The sequence below is a fragment of the Papio anubis genome, unplaced genomic scaffold (assembly GCF_008728515.1).
Source record: "Papio anubis isolate 15944 unplaced genomic scaffold, Panubis1.0 scaffold590, whole genome shotgun sequence".
Lineage (NCBI taxonomy): Eukaryota > Metazoa > Chordata > Mammalia > Primates > Cercopithecidae > Papio > Papio anubis.
Window position 1 is genome coordinate 4637 of NW_022166122.1, and position 22540 is coordinate 27176.

The 22540-nt window shown below is 33.9% G+C and overlaps 1 protein-coding gene across 1 annotated transcript in view; it reads right to left on the reverse strand.

Moving 5' to 3' along the window:
• Nucleotides 1-7383: 7383 nt before the first annotated feature.
• Nucleotides 7384-22540, reverse strand: part of LOC116273354 — a gene marked incomplete at its 5' end in the record, with an annotated part of 28734 nt that continues 13577 nt past the window's right edge. Inside the window, 2 exons of the mRNA XM_031662371.1 lie at nucleotides 7384-11701; nucleotides 15072-15180. Of these exons, the coding sequence (XP_031518231.1) occupies nucleotides 11150-11701; nucleotides 15072-15180 (661 nt within the window). The remainder of the gene's footprint in view (nucleotides 11702-15071; nucleotides 15181-22540) is intronic.

The window sequence follows — 22540 nt, forward strand, 5'->3', positions numbered from 1 at the left end:
CATTTTTTAATAAATAAAAAGGCCGGAATAAAGAATCTCCATTAAAAATCCATTAGACTAGCCTTGAGCAGAGATGTTGAAGTCTTGGGCTGGGGATGAAACTGCAGAAATGGAAAAACTACTCCTCTAGGGGGTATATTAAAGAAAGATAAACAGGGCAAGTTGCCTGTTAATGGCATGGAAAGGGAGGTAAAGCAGAAGAAGCAGTGTGAGAAAAGTGTAGCTGCCTTAGAGGAGGGTAGAGCCATTAAAGGGTCTAGGATACAAATGAGTGATAACAAGCTTGATAGGATTTGAGTGAAAGGGATAAAATAGACTGCTGAATTTGAAGTTTCTGTGCAATTTTAAGAGGAAATTCCAATTGATAGAGTGACTACATAATTTATCTATCATTCAAATGAGTATATTTTAAAGTGAAATGAATGCTTGTGCATCGTTATTAATAGCAATTGACATAAACTCAGACGATCCCAAGTGAGTTGGGATAGATTGCCAGCCCATGTTGCGCACTATATGGCAGTTGATCTCAGGAGAGAGATTTCAGTTGACGTTTTCAGTAATAGCAGTACATGTTAATAACACCCCAGAAAAATGTGTGGTGATGTATTTACTTATCTTTATTTATAGCAATTGGCATATCACTTCACAGTTTATTAAGAGTTTTATTGGATATCACCTGATTTGATAACTGAAACCTAAAAAGCAGGGAGGGAGGTCCCATCTTGCACTGGTAAAATATATCTGTTTGTCTTTATGTCCTTCAGAATATTTAATACTATTTGAATACTGGAGCAAACTATAAGCTCCGTGGAGGTTTTTATTGTTCCAGTTAAAGCTATATTCCAAACACCAAAAAAATAAATATGAAATTCACTGTGACAAATCTATCACTTTGGAAGTTGTCAGGATGCAAATGATCTGACTCTCGGGTTCATGTTAATTGTATATTTGAGCTTACTTTCTGAGATACGTACTTCTCTGAAGGAGAAAGAGAAAAGATTGTGTGAATAAGAGCAGGAAGAGGCCTATAATTATATTGTGTCATGATATCAATCAGAATTACAAAATTGGAACACGTATAAGGACCCTAAGATAATTATAACATGGTAACAATCTTCGAAAGTCTTCAAGTCTATTTAACAGAAACAAATAGAGTGAAAAACAGCTATCCTCTCTCCCAAGATTGCTATAGCAGACATGGGAAAAGGAAAAGTGTCTTTATTTTTTTTATAGTTGATTTAAACCTTGCCAAAATCCACTATCCAGATGCTCAGAGAAAAGACGTAAACATTTCAATTAACAAGATATCAATATTTTCTGGTTTAAATAGTCCACCTTTTAGTAAGTGCTTAGATACTCAGCTCCTCCCTCCCAACCTTTTGCAATCCAAGATGGTGTCTGAATATACTGCAGAGCTGCTCACTTTTTGTTCACAATAATGTAGGAATAGGATCTTAAATGCAAGTGTAGTTATTGCTGCTCTCCAGGTTCTTGCTGACTTCTGATGATGCTTTCTGTGGTCCTCTGACCACTGCTCTACCTGCACACATATGACGTTACAGTCTTCAGATAGTGAACTTGTGACATGTTCTTTCAGCTTGGTCTGGATACTGTGGTCTTCCCTGTTGACTCAGGATGGCTGCAGCTCCTGCTGGTACTAGTTATACCCTGGAAGTCTCTCTGCAACATTTGTCCATTCCCAATTTCTCCTTGTAAGACTTGAGCCTTTCCATACAGACCTAACTCAAAGCCTACTAAGGTCACACCTTGCACGTTCTCACCTCTTCCACATTCATGCACAGAATTTGTGCAAACATCTGTACATCTTCCATATAATGTGAGATTGAGGGTAGATTCCCAGGAGATAAACTCTGGCTTCTGTCTGCCTATATAGTTACTGTTTATACTCTGACTAGCCTGTCCAGGTTGGCATGACACCCCCCTCCCACCCCCCCCCCCCCCCCCCACAAAGAAAAGGTCCTCAATGTCTTAAACAGGGACTCAGATGAAAAACTTCTGTCTTTCACCATTCAGAGATGTGGGGGCAAGGGTGAAAAGGAGAGGGAAAATAACAGTGCATACATGTCACCACTTTCTCCTTCTCTCCTTCTCACAATCTACCCAAAGATGGAATAAGCAGGTTTTCTGTTTCCTATTCTTTTTCAGAATTGGAGTCTCACTCTGTCACCCAGGCTAAAGTGCAGTGGCATGAACAAGACTCATAGCAGCCACCGATTTCTGGGCTCAAGGGATCCTCCCTCTTCAGCCTCCCTTGTAGATAGGCCTGAGCCACTGCACCCAAACCCCTTTCTTTCTTGAAGTGATTTTCCCCCTGCACATTTCTGTTTTACTTATGTAGCGTCTATTATATGCAAGAGTTGTTTGAAAAGCTTTACAAAAATTAACTAACTTAATCCTCGCAATAGCCCACAGGATAAGGACTATTATTATTATCAGTTTACAGATAAAGGATTTAGCTAGGTAGTAGCAAAGCCAGGATTTGGACCCGTACGATCTTGCTCAAATCAAAGCTTAATCGCTACGCTGTGTTTCTTCATTGTTAGGTGGTTAGGTGGCATGACTGTGAGAAAATATGAATCACACATGCATGAAACCTTCTTTAATTTAATATTTTCAAAATATTATTTAAGCTCATTTTTTTCTTACGGTATCAAAATGAACAAGAGGATATGAGAAGATTGTGTAAGTCCTGAAGATGGTGAGAGATGAGAAAGAGGAGAACTCCACGGTATAAGAATAGGTGGTGCTAACTTTAAAAAAAAATGAAGAGTACATAAATAACATTAAGAAATGGTCCTTGGACTTAACAATAGAAAGGTCCATTAATACATTCATTGGTGAACTAAAGCTTGAATCCAGGCCTTCTATGCTGAAATTTTCTCCTCTTTCTATTCCTTATATTCTTTTCATTATGAAGTCTGCCTTTCATCTTATATAAGCATTTAAGTGCTCTTCTCTCTTGTTTAGATTTGTTTGAAGTGATTGCAAATTGTCTATGTGATAAGATAGAAATAGGTTTATTAGTAATTTAGTTCTTGCCTAAAACATAGGTTTATTTTTCTATTTCCTAACCCCACACCATGCAATTGCATTTTATGAAAATGTGAAACTGAATTATTGGTAGTTTTCTTTAAATATGTATCTTAATTCCCTTACATTTCTGGCCTTTGCACAAAATGGCCTTTCTGCTTAAGGGGCATCTTACTGAATTCTCTTGGCCTCTTCTCTTTTCCCATTGTATGGAAAAACTTGTCTCTTTGAGCACTTTCTGTTGTCCTTTAGGCATCAGCCCTTTTGTGAAGACTTTCTTTCTTTCTCTTTCTTTCTTTCTTTCTTTCTCTCTTTCTTTCTCTTTCTTTCTTTCTCTTTCTCCTTCCTTCTTTCTTTCTTTCTTTCTTTCTTTCTTTCTTTCTTTCCTTCTTTCTTTCTTTCTTCTTTCTTTCCTTTCTTTCTTCTTTCTTCTTCTCTTTCTTCTTTTTAGAAAGAATCTCCCTCTGTCACCCAGACTGAGTGCAGTGGCATGAGCATAGCTCACTGTAACCTCACAATCTTTGTTTCCAGTGATGATCCTCCTGCCTCATCCTCCCAAGTAGCTGAGACTACAGGCATGTGCCACCATGCCTTGCTAACTTTTTTTTTCTTGTAGATACAGGTTCTTGCTGTATTGCCCAAGCTAATCTCAAATTTCTGGACACAAAAAATTCTCCCTCCTTGACCTCTCCAAAATGCATGAGCCACCACACCCAGCCAAGACATTTTTGATTTCCAGAGAAAGTTTCTGCTTCCTTTTTTGAGAATGAAAGTAGTTACTCTCAATAACTGCACTAGTACAACACATGTAAGCCAAGTCTATACTGGCTTGCAAGAACCAATGTTGAAATTTTCCAAGAATTTGGCAAACTGGCTATTAGGCCCATCAGTGGCTTGAAATTGACCATGGTGGGTGTATTTGTATCATGGAAATCTGAAAACATAACAAATCTTTGTTTGTTATTGTTTTGTTTTGTTCTTCTGGAGAGCAGGTTTATCAGCACATCTATGAAGATAATATGTCTATCATACAAATATATAAGTATTTATATAAAATGATACTATGGTGAGTGTAATTAAGCTAAATTAGGCAAGCAATTAAGGTGATGCTATATTCTTCATATTTTTGCCTACTTTATAAAAGACAGTTTCATTTCTCTAAAAAAAAGTTCCCTATAGTCAGGCTAGAACTTCAAGGGAAAAAAAAAAAAAATCTGCATTCTGAAGAAATAGGTCTGCATTTACATACACTATCATCAGCAAACAGCACAGTTATATAACTGTGCAGACCTTTACAACCTGGCCTTTGGTAACTTAATTAAATAGGATTAATATAAATCTTTTGGCAAGAAAGAATGCTAGTGAGAGTAGAAAATATTCTGGCAATCTACCCTTTCAGCAGTCATTGTAAGAGGTGTTGATAATAGGATGATAGAGTCAAACACTTGAAGATCTCCTGGAGGAAAGGCTGATGTTTGCAAGCTATGCAAGCAGAAACAAGAAGCAAAGAAATAAAATTTGACTGCTACTAAGCCAATATATATTATAGCATACTTTTAATAAAGACCCTTAGGAAAAATTTCCCTCAGGTCTTGGTAGCGGGCAAAGCTGACTTTTCATCATTAATTGTTTCTAACTTTATGCACACTATGAATTCTGTAACTAATCCTGTTTTCCTTTTTTGATCTGATGTCTGGGAGATTAGAGCTGTATTTGTAACCTAAATATTTAAGGTATGGAACCATGAGGGCATAAGTGTGAATGCTAACCCAAGCCCCACGTTTACTCTTCTCTATTTTCCTTTTGTCTAATTCTTTCACCTTTACTTCTTCTTTTGTAGTGTATGCAGTTTCGTAAATCACCCTAAGACCTTTTTGTTCTGAAATGGGGTCTAAATAAGTAGCACAGGCATGAGATGGGCACAGCAACTGGTTCTGTAAACCACAGTTGCAGTGCTGTTTTCAAGGGAATATTGTGTCCATTATTTCAGCTTCTGCTAAAAAAGGCCCTAGGATACTGATAGCCAAACTAATTTTGTAGTTATGAAAATTAAATAAAAAAGGCTGGGGTGTGATCAACGTAGTATGGTAACAAAGGAATTACTAGAGGCCAAGATTTATCCTTTAAGCCCCCCTGTAGTTACTAACATTGGAAAATGACGCGTTAATGACATGTTGGTAGCTTAGACAAATTATGTCTTCCTTGATGTCAAGGATAATGGTTCTTTGGGTAAACTTTTCTCCCAGTAACAGGAATCTGATATTAACCTAATGATGCAATATAGATACTTTTTAGCCTATACTTATTACTCCACAATCTAAGTTATAGTTATGATAGCTCAACTATACATGTTAGTGTAAATAAGGCTTTCCATATTGATTTTAACAGTCTTATGGTATGCATGATTTACTTTTAAAAGGCAAACGTTTGTTCCATCAGAATATATACCTTTAGGCTACCTGTTTAGCCATCATCACTCAGAAAGACCCCAAACTGTCTTAATAGTATGTGAATGAGTGTTTGTACCTCTGGAGAAAAGATGTGGCGTCTATATTGATGTTAATTCAATAGGATAAATAAAATATGACATGTAAGAGTCCCTAAAATCAATGTTGACATTGATATACTGTTTTATTTCTGTGAATTTAAATGTTTTTGTACCTAAAGTAATTTAAATATAAGTAGATATTGATTTACATCATGTACATATACTTTAGCTAGCTAAAATGCCCCCTTTTCTTCTCATTGGACTATAACTGATATTTTTACAAGGTTAGAAAATTCAGAGTCTTTTATAGAAGATGGCAAGGTAAAGAAATTTGATGGGGAATAGAAAACAAAGGGGATACATACAAAGTTATAGACACTGATATTTTAAAATCAGCTTTTGTCAGTAGGCTTATATATGCAAATAATGATGCTGGGATTAGAGAGAAAGAACAGGTAAGCATGGTCTAGATTTTGAAATAAACCTAGCCTCTTTTACAACAAATCCAAAAGAGCCAGTGTTAATTCAGCAATTACTCTACATTAAAGGCATATTTAGGGTAAGTACTTAAATTGAAATATGACATATTTTAGGACAGACTTCTAAGTATTTCCTTGCATTCACAGACATGAAGCTGCTGAACAGTCTTCAGTGTAGCCACGATTTTGTGTGGTGCTCTTTTTAACAATGTTTGCATTTTAAAATTTTAAACTGTGCAATAGGCCAATTCAAAAGACAAAAAGTACTACAGGGTTATTTTACTTCTCTTTAAAAACATATACATGTATTAGCATGGGGAAGATATTGTATTTTCTTATAACTTAAAATATCTACTATGTAAGGTAGGTCAATAAAATTTACACTGGCATTTTGCCAGAAAATATTAGAATCTGGCTAAATCTGTGGAGAAGAACATGAAGGCAATTTTGTAATCTTTTATTCTGTACATATATATTTATAGCAATCACAATATATTCAGATTAAATATCTGATTTCATCTCTTAATTGAAGTGGATATTATTACCATTTTACAATTTTTATATAAGGATAAATTACAAAATGATGTGCCAAAGGTTACATGGTGATAGGGCTAGAATTAATTCATTCTATTTAATGCAATATTGTTCTCAGCAGCGTTGTTTATGCAAGTAGGTATGCTGGGTACTGGAAATACATAGATACATAAAATTCTGTTCTACAATTGCAGAGAAAAAATGCAATGGACCAAGAATTCCGTCTATGTCCAAGTTGGCTGTTTTAGAAAATTTATTTCTCTCATTCCTGATTATTTGAGATAAAAGACAATTGAAATTATTATATCATCAACTGCATTAGAAAGTCAAGAAGCTGCATGTGACCAGAGAAATAGGAGCATATTTTAACAGAGAAGGAGACAGATAGAGGGTGGGAGCTGGGGATAGAGAGAGTTAAATTATGAGTCTCTGAAATGTCAGACTCAACCATGTTAAAATGCAGAATATAACTTCATGTTGACTCTGCTTCTTGCCACATTTACGCTGTCATTTAGCATTTCTATAAACATAATAAACTGATCATATGTGAAAACCTTAATGTTTATGTAATTACATTTTTAAAATATAAATGAATAGGTGGTATGTTAGGAAACACAGTTTCCACTCTTCTCAGAACTTGGTGGCATGAGTACATGACTGAAATGAGAAAAGATTGGGTAGAAGTTTTAAAATACACTTCTTTCCTCCACATTGTTCTAAGATAAGAGGTTGCAGAGCAGGCTTTTATTATCAGGCTGAAATACTCAACATATAAATGTGAAAATAGTTACTGATTTTTATCCCCACCTGACAGAGTAATGAGAAATCATCTTTTCAAATGAAAATTTATTTTTGAAACATTGTGTAGTGAATAACAATGCATTTTAACTTAAAACTTCTAATTCAGATTCTTCATACAGTAACATAATATTTGTTAAGGAAGAACAGGTTTTGGATAAAGAAATTGGAAAGCAGTGAAGGTGTCGATAGATTTTTCAAACTATAGACAATGTTTGAATCTTCCATACATGTGCTTAACTGACCAAAAATTTAAAGTAGATTGCAATGAAAAAAATACCAATCTATAACTAAAGATTCTTATGATAAAGATCAGAGTTAACTACTGAAAACCAATAAAAAAATTAGAACAAAAATTTCACATACCATTTGGGAATAGAAAGAAACTATCAATAAAATGTGTAAGTACTCAGTATTATTTTGAACCTATCCCTCAGCCTTATCGCTATGTAATTTGCAGGCACCAATAGGCATCTGCCCTGAGAATAGATTATTAGCACTTTTTGCCTATTTTACTAATTAAATTCAAGTGGTATATAAATCTCACTTATGGTATAAAACGAAGAAGGTGAAGCAGAGAAAGAGAAAAATCAAAGCTCATGAAATAAAAGAAAGAAAATGTCTTCCCTTGAGAGTCAATATTCAGTTACTTCTGGCTCTATGATATAAAAATGTTTTTAAACAATATTTTATAGTAACTACTGAATCACCTTTGGAACAACCACTTAAGTAAATAATACGTTTTAACATCCCTGTGAACAATGTGGTATAATAACATAAATGACATATCACATATAAAATTCAAGGCAAACTTTTCTCTGTATTTTAAAAAGATAGTTTTGGCCAACCTACAGTTGCGATTCTATTACAACTCTCAGAGTCTGTAATTAGTGAAAAAGACAAATTGAGAGAGGGAGATTAACATCTGTGATTCGATGGTCATTGTCACAAATGTCCTATGTCACTCTGACTATATTTTCTCATTCTTCCTCTGCTTTCTCTTAATGCCCACAAGACCTAAAATCAACAGGTTGCAATATTAGTCTTTACATCATCTGTTCTCATCTTGATTAGCCAAGACCTGCTGTTTCTTCTGCCTGACTGAAGCTAGTGATGATTGAGAACCACAAGGAAACCTTCCTACATCTTTCTAGGAAAAATAACAACCAATTTCTTTATAAATATTGAAACATTATTTATATGAAGTATTCTTAAGATTAAACACACTTGGGTATTTCTTCTGGGTTCCACAGTTTTAATCCTGAGTCAGGGATTTATAGACTAGTGAAATTTCTATTAAAGTAACTATTAAATTGATTCGGATTTATTTAGTTAGTAATAATTTTGCTGCTCGTCTACCCAAAATATACTGACCAAATATTTGGTTTGGTTGCTCTGTGTAAATTCTGCTTCTCTTTATGCTATCTCCATTAAGTAATAGATTGACTTCATGATTGTTTATAAGGAAATAATCAAGTTTAAATTACTGAAATGTGTATGCTAAGTGGTTTGTAAAATTTTGCATATTTTCTCATAAAAAATGTAGTTTAAAATACAGTGACATCTCATATATCAGGCCATGAGACTTCCACCAACATCAGATTTCCAAATTTACTGGTAACCAAAGAAAGCATCTAAGAGTCGCAAAACATTTGCTTGAATCCATGTACCTAATTCCCATCTTAAGCTTCATGATTTTTCAACAGTAAGAAAACAAACAAAAACACAAACTTTCCCACCAGGATACTAGAAGCTGTAAACTGAAAGAAAAAAAACTGTGAGAAAGGCACAATAACAGAATAAGTTAAATGTCACAGCCAGAAATCAAAGGACAAAAACACAATATGAAGCTGTATATAGAGAGAGTATCATGGGATGCTGACTGAGATGATCTGGGGGTATCAAGATAATAATAAATTATATTTGATGACCTCTGATTGAATTAGTAGAGAAGTACATGCTCAATCTAATTCCTATACAAAGTATCCTATACTAAAAACCCTGGCTTTGGTGCTTAAAGGAATAAGCCCCAGACTTCATTGCTTCCAAAATTTAATATGCATATAAACCACCTTAGGATCTTTTGAAAATGTGGATGCTTGTTTGGTAGACTAGGAAGTATGGTCATGATTCTATGTTTCTAATCTCCTAGCTGATGCCACTAGGTTTTTTTTTGTTTTTTGTTTTTTGTTTTTTTTCCAAGGGTATGGAATGCATTAATTTTCAATAAAATAAGGCAGATGAGATGTTACTGTATTTGATCTCAAATATTTTCTTGGAAATCTGAAGTAAAAATATACTACTCTTACAAGTTGGCAAGTTTATATTAATACAATTCATTCACTTTGGAAATAAGGAAATAGCATAATAATAAACAATTTTTAAGATGTGAAACATGTAAGGGGAAATAAATAATAGTGCATTTTTCAATCCTTCAACCATATATTAAGCATGCATGAGGAAATTTCATTAAAACCTGAACTTGGTCAATACTGTGCAAAATTTGAAGTGAGCTACATCTATATCATACTAAGTAATATTCAATAGAATGCTGAATTCTCTTAATCTATATTGTTTCATTCTTTTTACATCTGGAAAATAAGCAACACACAAGGCAAGTTTTTTAAAGGAAATTCTGTTTTCATTTCTATTTATGATGAAACACTGTGCTTTGTTCAATGGTAAAAAATCAAGACTATGTTCTTTGATTTTAAAAAATGCCCAGGTAATGATTTCCTGGTTCTGGATTTTAGGCACATAAATATGTGCATTAAAAAATTCTATAAATAAACTGAAAATGGAAGAAGTTAAACACAACATTTGAAGTTATGAATTCATAGCCTTTATAGGCTTCCTATATTATATAAATTTCGACCCTGCCAAATTCCTTTACTCTGATATGCTGGGTTTACAAACTATTAAAGTCTAGTGACATTAATGGGAGACTTCCCTATTCTCATCATGTCTTCCATTATGAAATTGTCATTCTAGATGCATTATTGTTTACTAGAACCTTTCTCACTTCCCTAAAAGCTTTGCTAATGGTGAGATTCCCATGTTGCTCCAAACAATTATTTAACTTCGAGTGATTAAACTTAATTATCTACCATATTTGATATGAGATAGAGGGATCAGGGAATATTGTAAATAATATTGATAAAAAGACATATGACTTCAAGTGGTTTCCTAAAGGGTCAAGATATAAATGTATTTATGGTAAAATGTGAAACCCTTTATACTGGACAATAAAGAAAACAAGCTCATGATTTAAAATAATTTACAGGTGATTCCCTCATTTACTTTACTTTGCAATTCTAGCTTTCATTTCATTTTAAAAATGAGGGCAGTGTAGACAGCAGCTGTATAAACTCATTGCCTGTAAATATCCTCTACTTCCTTTTTGCCCTTTTGGCTATGGAAAATAAAATTACATGTACTAAAAAGGTTTTGTGGAGCTAGAAATGAAGCATAATCTATATTAATCAATAAAATATAAATTACTTAGTAATTATTTCTTGTTTATTAAAACAAAAAAAAAATTCAAGACCCAACAAAACAGCTAAATGTTTAAACGATAGGTTATTTAGTGAAAGTATGTCCAAAGGATTTTCTGGAAAAAACAATTAATTGATAACAATATGGATGCAAATCTGTCTCTTTTAAAATTTTAAAGCATATTGTTCAAAGTTTTAGCTTGTGTGCACGATATAAATTCCATACATTGTCTTCTCAGTGACAATAAAAAGCACGGTTTATTAAAAACGGAAGTAAAAATTAAAATATCTTTTAAAAAAATTGGTCACAGTTTTGTCATTGGTATATGGAGGTTATTCCAGGGACCCATCCAAAGCTCTTCATCATCGGACTGTGTGTGGTCACTATGAAATTCCAAAGCCTCCTTGATGTTCTTACTGTCAATCATGGACTCCTGTTCAACTGTGCTTTTCAGCCTGTTCCCTAGTGTCTTCACCGCTGTATTGTCAGTCCCCACAGGGCAAGGCGCAAATGTAACCAGAGTTGGTCTTGCATTCATTTTCTCAGTAGAAAATGGCCCCTTTGATAATGTGTTCAGAGGCACATTCTCCTCATGTGTCACTGCCAACTTGTCTAGTTTCTTAAAGTGCCTTCCCAATCGAACAGGGGAAGCAACTTTTAAGTTGTCCGTGAGGCAGGCACGGCGGGTTCTCACCACAGAACCATTCTGTGCGATATATATATTGCCATTGATATTACTGTGGATACTAGGATGGTGAAGACGGTGTCTCTGACATTCAGGAGCGCTGTCTTCTCCAGTTGAGCTGGTTTCATACTCTCGATCTACAACTAACTTGATCATTCTTTTTCTTGCCCACTGACAAAATAAACAAAAATATGTGAGTCACTATCAAAGAAATTAAAAAGGCAACAATTACATTGCCTGTGAAATCCAAAGCCATGACATTTAGAAAGCTATCAAAGGTAAATCACTCAAGAGAGAGAGAAGGAAGCCAGTCTTTATTAACATACATTTCTTTTCACCAATCCTTTATTGGCTTCAGGGCTTATTAATGTTTGAAAAATGTATTGTTGGGTTGGAAAGCAGACATTTCCGGAAACACATGTATTCTTTTAGATCAAATTGCCGATCCACATGGAAAAAAATGTATTACTTTTATTTAAGGAGCTGATCCACTATTTGACAGCTGCTATACTATTCAGGAAAGTTAAATTGAAAGGAATGAACGGTTTTAGTATATTCTGTTCATAGTAATGCTTCTATTCCCAATATTTTAAAAATATTTTTAAACCACATGATTCTAATTTTTAATGTTTTCTCTAGTTAGCCAAAACTTTTGTATAATTTAATGCATTTTGTATAATTTGATGCATTTATTTACTTGACTTTATTTATTTACTTGATGTATAATTTAATGCATTTATTTACTTGATGTATCCTGGTTTTCTGGGTTGTCCAATTAAATACACTAACTTAAAGGAAAATATCTTCTCAGTCTGCATCATTTACCTAGTAATACACAAAACTGAAAGCTAATTATACTAAACTTTCCTTTTGTAAGCAACTGGACATTTTCACAAATTCATTTGACTTTTACCAAGCAACATTAAAAATAGCAAGAAGCAAGGGTTAAGCAATACTGTGTTTTTCTCAAATAGTATTGCATTTTTGGAATATATGAACTATCAACACATTGCATGCATTCTGATTTTCAGAACTATATTTCAAAATTATAGTTTATTTACCTAGAAAAAAATTTATAACTGTTACATTTATTTTTAAATCCACTGTAGCTTATAATAAACAGAAATTAAGCTGTAATAATTTTTAATTGAAAATGTTATTTAATTGAACTCCTAATATTTGGAGTTGCAGATACAAACTTATTTGAAGATGTTCATAATTTTTATAATACCTTTGCCAGTTGAAATGTACATATATACAAAAGTAAACTGTTAAAGATATAATTTGTTGAATCTTGTCTTAGTATTTATTTTGAAAGATGATATAAAAACATATATATTAGTGTGTGTGTATATATATATGCCATCCATTCCAGTAGACAGAGTGTCACTGATAATACATAGTGCCACATTGCATTAACAAAAATCCTACCAGTAAATATTAAATATTGATTAGCTGATTGCATGTGTTCTGATTTACTAATATAGGAAGGATTAGTCAGTTTTACTCTAATACAGTCTAATATACAAATCGATTTGGACAGCATATATATTCACTTTTCTGGCATGCTTCTGATCATAAGTCATATCAAAATCATGATCAATTTCCTCCCTTTCAAGTGTCACTTTGGAGAACACACAGAAGGCACTGCACACGAGAGCATTCATCACAGCAAAACTCCCACCTACTGTGATCTCTTTTAAAGTGCTGTGTTGTAACCTTCAGAGTTTGCTCCTGGCGACTTCTTTTGGTTTGCATTCTTGCTTCTGTCATACGCTGGCACCTGATAGCCCCATGGACCTCCAGACTGACTTTCGCTACTACTGCTACTACTACCTGATTCTGATTCCTCCTCACTTTCCACACCTCCTTCCACCGAAGCTGATTCTGCACTGCCTTCTTCAGGGACATCTTGAGCTTCAAGGTCTGTACTTTCTTCCACAGGGACAGGTCCACTTTCCTCTTCTTCTGAGTGTTCTTCTTCTTCCACCTTAAGTTCTTTTTGTTCTTCTTGTGGCTCCTCTTTCCTATCCTTGACTTCCTTGACCTCCTCAACAATGGGCCTTCTTCTTGCAAGCACAATGTTTTTCCTTGCTTTTTCTCCTTCTGACTCTGTGGATTCAGATTCTTCTGATTCAGGGGTAGAACTCTCCTCCGCCTCAGAGGGTGTCTCTGACTCAGATTCCTCTTCTGTAGTCTCAGACTCACTGAACTCAGACTCTTCTTCACTGTATTCAGTATAGTCACTGGAGGATTCCTCCTCTGATTCTACAGTGCTTTCTGTTGCTTCCTCTTGGTCCAGAGTGAGTTTCAAATAATCTTTATCGTCTTCCTCAAGGCGTCTCTGCCACTCTTCACCCTCAAGGTCAACGATTCCTCTTTTATCAGCTAATCCTCTAACTTTCTTAAAAATCATGGGGAATATCCTGGCTCTCTTCCATGTTGTATATGTAGGCTCAGCTGCTGGTGGTTTTTCGATAGATACAACTACTTCTTCCTCCTCACTAGGCTCTCTAATTTCAACTTTTGGTTTTTTAATTTTCTTTGGCTCTTCCTGAAAATTGTGAAAATGCAATTGAAGTGTCAGCTTAGAGATAGCTATGATATGACCTTGTCCCACGTAAGTTACGCAGGAATGAATCTGTGGGTGATAGCTTCATGAATGTTATATAACTGGCTTAAGAAAACAATCACAAAAATTTCTACTGCATATAGACAGAAGGTGATTAAGAGAAAGTAAATTATTTTATTTTAGCTTGTACTTTACAATACCCAAATACATTAATTTCCTTCTTGTTACTCAAAGTTTATTTTGCATCTTAGATCAAATAAAAAAGAAAGAATTATTGCCTCTTCCTTCTTCTGTCATTAGACTTTGGTTAATAGCTTTCTGTATTCCCTTGAACTAAATTTTCAATAATCATGAAAATATGACGATTTATCTTATTTTATGATAAATCTATTTTATGAAATTTTACACATGTTAAAGCCACAGTGACATTTATTTGTTGTTAGTGTTGTTTTTGTATACATTTGCCAGGTAAATAGTGAAGACAAAGTATAGGAATTTTATAGAAATGAGTCATGCTAATTTAAACATAATTTACATAATTCCTTGAAAATTATTAGTGGAAATAATTTACTTTTCTCTGATAATTGAAAGATGGGGACTATATTTTTTCATGACTTTTAGTTTGCTAGATAATGTGGGAACAAAAATAACCTTTGTATTGCAGAACTTTAAAATATATTTGATTATAATATCTTTATGGAGCATGATTTAGAATTTTAGGAAACATAATTTTTATTGTGGCCTTTCCAAATGTTTAACACTTTTACAAGGACATAAATTAAATTATCAAGAATTAATTTTCCTCCAAAGACAAGGCAATGAAATGGTCAGCATTGTTAAATTTCTATGGAAAATACGTGCTAAACGAAAGGAATTTCTAAAAGTTGAAATGTTCTATAGCTGCTAGTCATGTAGGGTTAAACAATATTTTTCATGGATTATCTTACATAATAAAATTACAGTAATTACCTCTTCCTCCTCATATTCTTCCTCAGCTTCACCAACCACCTCACCATATTCCTCTTGTCCAGCTGGTGGTAACAATCGACGGCGACTCCCATATTGAGGCATTTCATACCTGAAATATAAACTTACAGCTTGAAACAGTTTGTCATGTGATTTCTGTAGAATCTACCATGAGTGATCTGTTTCCTTCTTTCTCTTCCACCATTCAATAGACAGATATTTACACAGCACCTATCAGGCTCCCTGTAAACTAGCTACAAAACTGTAGAGTAAGAACTGCTACCTGATGACCAGTGATTTTTTTGCCATAATGGGACCCTGGAATAACAATAAAGACAGTTGAGTTATTTCAGATACTCGTTTTTGGAGAAACTAAAACGAGGAAAAAGCCATATTGTGTCTCAACTAGCTGAAGAATCCAGAACACAAAATAGATACTTTGGAAAAGTGTAATGGCTCATTCACAACACAAAATCTGTACCTTGGTAGGAAAAAGTTGCTTCAAACATGGTCTGTAATGGTCTTCACAATTTTCTACAGTATTTTTTTTTGAAAGCAGCTAACTTATATGTGTATAAGTGACTTTTGAGACACTTATCAGTGAATTCTAAGGTATGTTTTCTGCTTCCCAACTGCTCTTGGGCAAAACTTTAAACTGATCAGATAAAACATTAACATCTCATATGAAAGAAATGGTGAATTTAGGAATTGAGCAAATATGTTTGACATCTATTTCCCATACAAATAATTTTGAATAATTTTACCGCATTTCTAGAATTGCAATCAATGTCAATGTAAAATATCAATATGGAACTCAATATAGAAAAAATGGTTAAAACTTGGTTAAAATTAAAGCTTGATATACTATTCATTTTCAGATATTATACCAACGAGATTGACATGACATTACAAATTCTAGTAATAATAATCATTTAATAATTTCCTATTAATAAAATATTAAAATAAGAATCTGAATTAAAAAATCTGAAGATGTACCCATGATCATAACTGTAATAATCTTGTCCATATTCCTGGCCAGGATCAATTCCAGACTCCATGGATAATTCCTATTGTTCAAAAAGAAAAATTATATTTGAAAACAAATTCTTATCACGTTTCAGCTCAAAGTCAGATTTCCACACCTAGAATTCGATGATTCTCAAAACATTCCTGCCAAAATAATGTTAAATACAAGTGTCAGTTAAAGCAATTAAAATAACTCTATTTAAAAGTGTTAGTCAAATCTATTCATTTTTTTTCTGGCTGTAACTATTTGATACAAAATAAGGTTATATAATTTGACCTGAAGGGGAAAGTAGATTTTTTCTAATGGCAAATCTGTTAAAGCTTGCAGATGAGCATTTTCACTTGTTGTTGGATGTGTTTTAAAATTATCAATAGACAGTTAATATTTAACTCAATTTTAAGATAAATTATTATGAGATGTTGGCCTTAAGAAAAATTATAACACTATCTACAGCATTGTTTTCATCTCCCCACCAACAGTTTTCTAGTACCCAGTATTCTTCTATTCATTAAAACCGTTCTGATAAAATCATCTGATAATAAGAATTTAAGTTAATGTGTGATGCTTCCCAAGGATGTTTATACTTTAAAACATACTGCTAACTCTAAATTTAAGTAGTTTTTGTTTGTTTGTTTGTTTTGTTTTTGTTTTTGTTTTTTTTTTTTTTGAGATGGAGTCTTGCTTTGTCGCCCAGGCTGGAGAGCAGTGACGCTATCTCGGCTCACTGCAAGCTCCGCCTCCCGGGTTCGCGCCATTCTCCTGCCTCAGCCTGCTGAGTAGCTGGGACTACAGGCGCCCGCCACTGCGCCCGGCTAATTTTTTTTGTATTTTTAGTAGAGACGGGGTTTGACCGTGTTAGCCAGGATGGTCTTGATCCTGACGTCTCGATCAGCCCCACCTTGGCCTCCCAAAGTGCTGGGATTACAGGCGTGAGCCAATGCGCCCGGCCTCTAAATTTAAGGCTTTTAAAGGAAAAAAAGAATTTGTTAGAATAGAGGCACTTTTAATATTTCTAGTTCTAAACTCTAAACATACAGATTTTTGTCAAACTCTACTCTTAGAGAAAGGTGTTTTTCTTGAGACATACATGTGAAGACAGTTTCTGATAACTATCAAATGCAATTTCTCTACATTTCCCTTTTCAGTTCTACTTTAACATGTTAAGCAGGTTAAATGGCAAAGGTTAACCAAATTTATTTTGCAATGGAATAAGAGAAGAGAGGGAAAAGGATAGGTACTCACAGGAAAATAGATTGGTACATATTTATATCATCTGTTATTTATAAAAATTTAATTTTGTTGATCCAGGAATAGTAATGAGTCAGGAAAAAAATGCTGTCCTCTGAGGGCACAAATATATCATTTACAAAGTGTGGAAATTTGCAGCCTGCATGATCGATATGGACAAGGATCCTCAGTTGTGCTTGGTGTGGCCAACATCATTTTTAAAAATTGAATTCATTACTAACAGTGCTAATCAGAAAATGACATCAAAAATGTGGATGTTGGTTTCTCTTGAAAAATAAAAAGATGGAAACACTAGGATTCCAAGAATCTAGTTGACCAGATTAATTTTTACAGTAAGCATGTTCTCTCCTTTTTAAGACAGTATCCCCAACAACATTTTTCTACATTTACACCTTAGTCACTATGAAATCTGCCATCTGCTATTTCTTTGTGTCTAATAAACTCCATTCACTTACATTACTACCCTAGATCCTATAGGTATTTACATTTGCATTACCTCTTCTATATTACAATTTTGCAGTTTACAAATAGTTTGTGAACCTACTCTAAAGGAATCCAAGTTTGATGTTAAAACTAGTATAGTTTGTTCACCAGAATGACTAATATTTAGAAAAACCCACGATGAACAATACTATGTATTTGCAGGGACTCAGAACAACTAAAACTCTCATCTACGTCTCTAGAGATTACTAACTGGTAAAACTTTTTAGAATATGTTTGGCAATAGTACTAAATTAAATATAATCATTTCTTCTTTCGCAGAACTTAAATTTATAGTTAAATACCCAACAGAAACATGAACATTTGTGAGAAAACACATTATTTGTAACAGTCCCAAACTGGCAACAATGCAAAAGTCCATGAGAAAAACACGCTACTACATCACACAACAACATAAATGATTCTCCCAAACAGAATGTTGAGCAATACAGGTCAGGTACCAATGAAATATATTGTATCATTCTATTTATATAAATTTCAAGAACAGACTAAAGAATATGTTACAGGCCAGGTCAGTGGTAGGGGAAGAAAACCTGATATCTAGGTGTTGACACACAGGAGCTTGAGGTGTATGTGTGCTCTGTAAAAATTCATCTAGTTATATAGCATGCTTTATACTTTTTCATGAGCATAGGTTTTATTTCAACAAAAATGTATTTATTATAGGAAGGTTGAGGCGGGTGAAGGAATGAGGTTAAGAAAGACCTGGAAGAAACTGGGACAAAGTTAAAGTCTAGATTTAAGTTATTTCAAACTAAGTACTTTGTAAAAACATGTTTCCTATAGGAAAGCTAAGAATTTTAAGGTATGTAAAACCCAGTGTAAAGATACTGGTTTAAAAGAAGGAAATAGGTCTCAGAACTAATATTTTCAAACTGTTTGACCAATGAATGTGTAATTAAATACATATGGATACTGAGAAAATAACTTCTAACAGTTTTGAAGTAGACTTTTAACAACATTAAGAAATAGTAGGAAAGACAAAATAAAAATTTCAAGTAAATATTTATGGAGAAATAATGCAACTGAGTGGATTTTGGATTTTAGAAGTCAGCATCAAAGAATTTTCTTTACATAAATACTTTTTTTTTTTCATAAAGGGAAAATAACACTCAGCTCTTGCTAGCTACAATGCATATGACATCAATTGCATTAAAAATGTAATAAGAAGGATAGAAGGGATGGGGATAGGAACTCAGGAAACTCAGCAAGACATCCCTTGATTCAGTCACTCTGTATTTCTGAGTTGAGTAAAGAGGGATAAGAACTAGCAGAAGGAAATAATCTAAAAGGTACCTCTTGGATGCTTTCACCACCCATGAATGAAGAGTAGAGCATCAGTCCTTCAAAAAAAAAAAAAAAAGAGGAAGGAGCCAGGTGCCGTGGCTTACTCCTGTAATCCCAGCACTTTGGGAGGCCGAGGTGGGCAGACAACGAGGTCAAGAAATGGAGACCATCCTGGCCAACATAGTGAAACCCCGTTTCTACTAAAAATACAAAAATTAGCTAGGCATGGTGAGGTATGCCTGTAATCCCAGCTACTTGGGAGGCTGAGGCAGGAGAATCGCTTGAACCCAGGAGGTGGAGGTTGCAGTGAGCTGAGATTATGCCACTGCACTCCAGTCTGGCATGAGAACAAGACTCTGTCTCAAAAAAAAAAAAAAAAAAAAAAAAAAAAATCGAGGAAGGAACTCATGACCAGTCAGATCCATGAGTCAACCTAAACCAACAATGGAATCCTGGCCCTTTTTGCTGTTCCACACAGTCCCAGTTGACTATACCAACCCCTTAGTTGGTGAATCCTAGATTTTAGAAAAGTATGCAAAGTAACATACTACAAAGTGATTTTTTTGGGTAGATCAAGCACTTAATGTGATTTTTAAAATTCATTTTTGCTGTCCACATAGGGAAGACATAAATTAACTTAATATTTAATTATTACAAACATTTATACTGATGCAAAACAAAAACAACAACAATAATTGTAATTTACTGAATTTATTTCTGTTACATTCCAGTTGTAGAGTTTGGAATTTACATAGTAGATACTACTGCCAACATCTTATAGAAGATGAAACTGATGTTCAGCAGATGTATATCTTGACTAAGGTCTTGCATAAAGTAATTGGTGTTTGGATTTCAACCCTGAATTTTCCAATTCAAATTTTATGGAGACGTCTCCATGAAATTTTTGCTAAAACCTTATAAAAGTTTAATATTCCTGCCACCCAACCTCCAGATTTTGGAGAGTAGATTCTAACCAAGAAATGGCTCTCTTTAGCAAAGATAGAATTCTGTACTAAAGGAAAAGGAATAAAATTTTTGTAAGTGGAGCTTATGAAATACTAAATTTGCCATAAAATTAAGGTAGGATGACTGTATTTTTATTTTTAATTACATATGCAAACATTAGTAAATAAAATAATATGTATTTATTATACAATCTTCTTCACATTGCAGAAGAAAATGCCATAGGCAATTTGTAATGTATGTGTCCAAAAGAGGTATTTTGAACCACATAAAATGATATTTAAGTACAGATATCAGCATTCTGTCTTTAAACTTTGCATAAGCTAAATCTGACGTCAGGAATGGATAGATGAATTCAGATTGATTAAGACAAGTAACTACTGATCAGTTTCATTAACTGCTTCATTCAATGAATGGCTTGTATTTATTAGGAATAATGGCCTTATTTGTCTAATTCCCAGAGAATGAGGCTAAAACTGTGGAACAACTTCAGGAGGTGATTTCTCGGTTTCTTTTTTTTTTTTTTTTTAAGTTATTTTGAAAGACTCTTTTCTTTTCCTTTAAAATTATGCCACATTGCCTACCTGAATTAATATAATAGATCTTAAAGTCACAGTGAAGACTCAGTGTGGTTGAAAAGAAAATGAAAATTGATACCTCTGGTTTAAGAAGAGAGGGCCTCAGCAGTTGCTGTTGCTGTCAAAGGAAATTAAAATAGAAAAAGATTTAGAAAATAATTCAGATGGAAAGGTAGATCATGATTGAGAAGAGAGGAAAAAAAGGCGACAGTTTAAAACGTGTTTCCTTGGGATTATTCATTATTCATGTGTTAGCTACCAAAAGCATTAAATATTTTAACTAATTCTTTATGTTGGAACATAAAATAATAATTCATTTGTTTTAATTTCATCACTCTTTTAGTTAATGACAAATTTAATAGCCTTAATAAACAGGAAATCTATACAGATTTTTGTTTTGTTAAGCTTCACAGTACAAAGAGTTATTTATGTTTCTAAAAGTACTGTGTGTCATATAATTACTTTTATCAAGTTTAACTTTGTTTTAAGTTGCCTTTCTTTTTTTCCTTCCCAATCACATTAAATATGATAAGGTTCATTGGGAAGAAGAGTAGAACACACAAAATGATAAAGTTGTATGTATTTATCAACATATTTAAGACATGCTCTCCATTTCTTCTCCTTACCAAAGTGTGGATTTCTTGCACTAAAACATTAAGTGTGTTTTCAGAATGATTAGGAAAGTCATTAATTATCAGATTTGGTAGGAATTGCTTCCTAACTTTTCCTTCTTTCACTTGTACTTCTTTAAAGCTAATACAGTCATCATTGATCCGTTTCATAACAATACAGACTTTCAACAGAAAAAAACAAGATACACAGTTCAAATTTTGGGGTTAGTAACTCTTTGGAGGGAAAACAGCATATTAGACTAAGTACTGGAAAACTGGGTAGTGAGGTTCTGGGAGGTAATTCCATCATCAAACCCACTGTTTAAACTGGCTAGTAGAACAACCATTTGACTGAAGGGATATCCTTTTTATAATACAGTTGTTGGTGAGTTAGTTATTTTACTCATAATGAATTCCAAAATGTAATCCAATTAGGTCATATACTTATTAGGTCACATACTTCTCTTGATTGAGAAGCTGTATGCTAAATCAAACTAGGTTCACAATGACTTCATGGATAACATCACCTGCAGTACAGCTGGCCAAATACTGTTGGCCAGAATGCCCAGTAGGTTCTCTGAAGACAGAATCAAATGAACACAGTGGAAAACCCAGAGCTTTCTACCATTCTGATTATTTTTAAAATCTTTAGGATCTCAAGCTTCAACAGTGATAGGATGGAGCTTTGAACTGGTAAGAAGATCAGAAGTTAAGTAGTCCTATTTATTTATTTATTTGTTTGTTTGTTTGTTTGTTTATTTATTCATTTATTTTTTGAGACAGAGTCTCACTGTCGCCCAGGCTGGGATGCAGTGGCGTGATCTTGGCTCCCTGCAATCTCCGCCTTCCCAGTTCAAGCAATTCTCCTGTCTCAGCCTCCCAAGTAGCTGGGACTACAGGCAGTAATCCTAGTTTCTAAATTAGATGTCTAGCCTTAGACAAATGAATTTTGGGGAAATGTCAGAATACTGAGTAACAGCAATGCAGAACAAAAGAAATGCATCCCTAAAAAGGTAAGCAAGTTGATCGTTGACCATTCAATAACAGACTTAAAACCTCAAAACAAGGAAGCAACATATATAAAAGAAAATAAATAGCATAACATACTAATACGTTTTTGTTGAAATCAAAGAAAACAACCTAGTTCAAAAGAATGTACCTTAGTCTTCCCTATTACACAAGTACTTTCCTACTACGCTTGTTATGACATCAATACCATAAAGCCCTTACCTCTGATCCATAACCTCTCCTGCAAGG